Source organism: Sycon ciliatum, chromosome 3, assembly GCF_964019385.1.
Source record: "Sycon ciliatum chromosome 3, ocSycCili1.1, whole genome shotgun sequence".
Classification (NCBI taxonomy): domain Eukaryota; kingdom Metazoa; phylum Porifera; class Calcarea; order Leucosolenida; family Sycettidae; genus Sycon; species Sycon ciliatum.
In genome coordinates this window covers 40,907,477-40,910,981 of record NC_088645.1, presented here as the reverse complement: position 1 = coordinate 40,910,981, position 3,505 = coordinate 40,907,477, and the positions used below count along the sequence as shown (strand labels likewise).

General features: G+C 51.4%; 1 protein-coding gene across 1 annotated transcript; it reads left to right on the top strand.

Annotated features, from left to right (window-relative positions):
- The first annotated feature begins 1,088 nt into the window (after positions 1-1,088).
- On the top strand, positions 1,089-3,505 carry LOC135812769 (uncharacterized MFS-type transporter YvmA-like). Its single transcript, XM_065326004.1, has one exon. It carries the CDS (start codon positions 1,700-1,702, stop codon positions 3,137-3,139), a length of 1,440 nt encoding a protein of 479 aa, XP_065182076.1. The 5' UTR covers positions 1,089-1,699; the 3' UTR covers positions 3,140-3,505.

The window sequence follows — 3,505 nt, the reverse complement described above, 5'->3', positions numbered from 1 at the left end:
CCTGCTATGCCGGATACCGCCAGCCATGCATCGACCAGGCGCCAGGCGCGAACTGATGGTGGTGGTGGTGAGAAGGAGAGCTCTGTGCCAGAACTTTGCAGCCTAGAGAGCGTGTGTGGGCAGGCGTGTGTTTACCGCCATATTGCCAGGTGTGTCTTTACCACCATATTTATCAACAATAAGTACAGCTGCAGTGGTGTCTTCAATTTCATTCTAATTTGGCAATGAAATAATATTTTTACTGAAGTACAAAAGAAATCAAGTGATGAATAGAAGAAGTAATGTTTTCTCATTTCCATGTTGATCTCTAATTAGCTAACATGCATGGACACCGTGCAGCTTGGTATGGGGATACTCATGTACTTTGTTGTACTTATGGCCACTTGCAACTTGCAAGCATTAAAAAGGCACAATTTTCCGAACTTTGAGGCTGCATAATTTTATATAAGTACAACAAAGTGAATATATATCCCCGGGTGCCAAAGCATAATATGACGATTTTACGAGCATAATGCGAGAATCCATGAAAGCATAATTCCATAATTTCGCGAGGATAATCCACCGGAGCCTAACTCGTGATCAAAGCAAACACATGGCCCACGGCACAACAGCACTGGAGGGTGTAATCCCTTACAGTTTCCTAGTATTGGCACCTACTCTTCGGAGCTGGACTTTTTGGTGCATGTAGCCTTCAATGTAGGTACGTAGTTGTAAGAAGTAGTTGTAGTGTGCCACCTGCACTCAGCATCTCAAGTGGACTAAGTATTTCAGTACTTACTAGTACAATGTACTGGTGTATATAAGAATGTATGGAACACATATCGGTAATTGGATGGGAATCGTGAGGGCATGAAACTGCTCTATCACTGTATCAGCCGATGTGAACAATCCTACACCAGGAATCACACGCTACAGTCCAAATGCGTGGGGGTTTGATGGCATGAAACATGTTGTAACAGTTGCTGGACATTCTCCACTTCTCATCTTCTGAGCAGGCATTACTAGTTCAGGCACGACTAGTAACATTGTTGTAGATTCTGCACATCACCTCGCCAGGCTCACATCCCATGCACTGTTCGCCACGCTAAAGCTACCTGTACCCCAACAAGATCCGGTTCTGCAGAACAACTAGAGCTTGGTCATAATCATCATATTTTTACCGTCGTCCATGCAAGGAGTTGAGGTAGTAGACGAGGCGATTGCGATCACGCCGCACGATATCGTGAACTAATCGCTGCCACAACACTTCTAGAGCATGCAGTTCGGGATTGACGTCGGTCAGCTAAGAGGCGCTTCTACGGATGGTGGTGTGTTTGCGTCACACCGTACTCCGTAGCCAAGTCAGCCGGAACAGTTCCAAATACTCGTAGACTGTCGTGCAAATGCTTACACCACAACTGCGCGTGTAGTTTTTAGGAGGTGCTGTGCATTGTGGGTATTTGCTGGAAAACGTTCAGCAAGCTGAACTCAACACAGCAGCTGCTACCGGTGATACTAGTCACGGGGGGGATATTGTGGAAACTGAACTCCCCTCCAGTGAGTTCTGGCCACGCTGATCTCCGTCAGTGTGCCGTAAGCCAGTCAAGTGGCGTTAGTTACTCCAGAACAGACAGGGAGACAGCGGAGGGAACTCAAGCTGTTTCCCGGCGGAGCATGAGTAGCAATTGCCAGGGGAGTGCCAAATATCAAGCTACTAACTATGGAGTCGAAGGGGAAGCTTGATGACGACGCGACGGCCTTGCTGAAAAGTCCGGGAACGGAAGCGGTAACGTCACAAGTGGATGCGGATGCCAAGCAGACCGCAGACGAGACGAGCTCGGCGTTGACAGATCTCTCTCGTCTGCACCGCGGTCTGATCGTGTGTTGCGTGTGTCTCGCCGTGTTCAGTGTCTCCTTCAACCTGGGCACTCTCGGTCCGTTCTTCTTCAAAGCCGCTCTGGCAAAGAACCCGGGGGCTGGTGCCGGGTATCACACCGCTATTGGCGCCGTGTTCAGCTTCAGCCACCTGGCTGGACTGTTCATAGGCCCGCTGATCGTGCATGACCTTCCTAATATCGGCAGCAAGCAAGTGCTGGTGCTGGCAACGGGTACCATGGGTTCCGCTTCGCTACTCTTCTCCGCTTTGAACAGTATCTCTGATTGGAAGGTGTTCTTAGCCTATTCCTACGTCATACGGTTCATAGTGGGTGCAGCGCTGCTCGGGACCACTATACCGGCAATGACGTACCTGACCCAGATGTACCCGGGCAGCCTGGGATTTGTGAACAGCTGTATGACGACGAGCCTGTCCCTGGGTCATGCGTTCGGTACCCTGCTATCGGGAGCCCTGTACGACATCGGTGGTTTCATGCTGCCATTCATTGTTACGGGTATTGTCGGTCTCCTGGCTTCGCTCTCCGTCGCGCTAGTGGTGCTCGACATCGACAAGCTCGCGCTAGAGCAACGAAGCGGAGTTGCAGAGAAGCAAGTCCGTACGCTCGCCCTTCTCCGCTATCCCTGGACCTGGTTCTTGCTGGTGCTGACTGCGTTCGTCACGCTGGCCTACTGTGCCGTTGAGGCGTTGCTCGGACAGCGCATGCGATCGGAATTCGGCGTGAGCCCGGCGATCATTGGCACGGCCCTAGCACTTCTGTTCACGTTGAGTGTTGTGCTAGCGCCGCTGGTCGGCAAGGTGTTGGACAGAGGCTGGAACACCTATGTGATCCTGGCCGTGGCACAGTCCCTGATGGCACTTGGCTGTATCCTGGTTGGCCCTGCACCAGGCCTGCGCTTGCCCAGTTCCCTGACTCTAGTGTTCATCTCCATGCTACCTCTGGGTATAGGGCGAGTGATGGCCATCGTCGGATGTCCCGTTGCACTGGCCCAGTTCCTGCAGGAGGCAGGGGTGGGCACAGTGGGCGAGACCAGAGTGGCGCTGATCGGCCTGTACCGGACATGCCTGGCCGCCGGCTTCGTCGCCGGTCCGCTCATCATGAGTCCACTGGTGTCCGTCTTGAACTTTCCAGCAGCGTTCGGTCTTCTTGGACTGGTGTATCTTGCACTGGCATTGCTAATTGTTACGCTGAAATGGTCAGGTACTCTAGCTAGCAAGGTGAAGCTGCTGTTTGGTGCCCGAGCTTCTGTGGACAGAGAACAGTGATATGGGTACTGTGGACCCTGGAGAGAACACTCAACTTCAGCCCGACCTCCATAGATGACGTTCCATTTCCAGACTCTGTATCTGTCTGTCTGTCTGTCTCTCTGTCTGTCTGTCTGCCTGTCTGTCTGTCTGCCTTTCTGTCTGTCTGTTTGTCTTTCTTTCTTTCCCAGCCTCTCATTTTGTTCTGCGGGTGTATTCACAATATTGTACCAGGTTCGTTGTAATGACCATGTAAAAACGATCATGTTCTTATGAACCCACAGCGCAAAATTGCCTCAGGGAGGGAGGGATGGTCAGCAATATCTGCCCAGGCACAAATTCATTGTAGTCGACCGAGATTATTATTGTGACTCATCCCTCCATGCA

Coding starts and splice junctions, on each gene's coding strand:
- LOC135812769 (XM_065326004.1), top strand. CDS start 1,700: ATGGAGTCGAAGGGGAAGCTTGATGACGACGCGACGGCCTTGCTGAAA.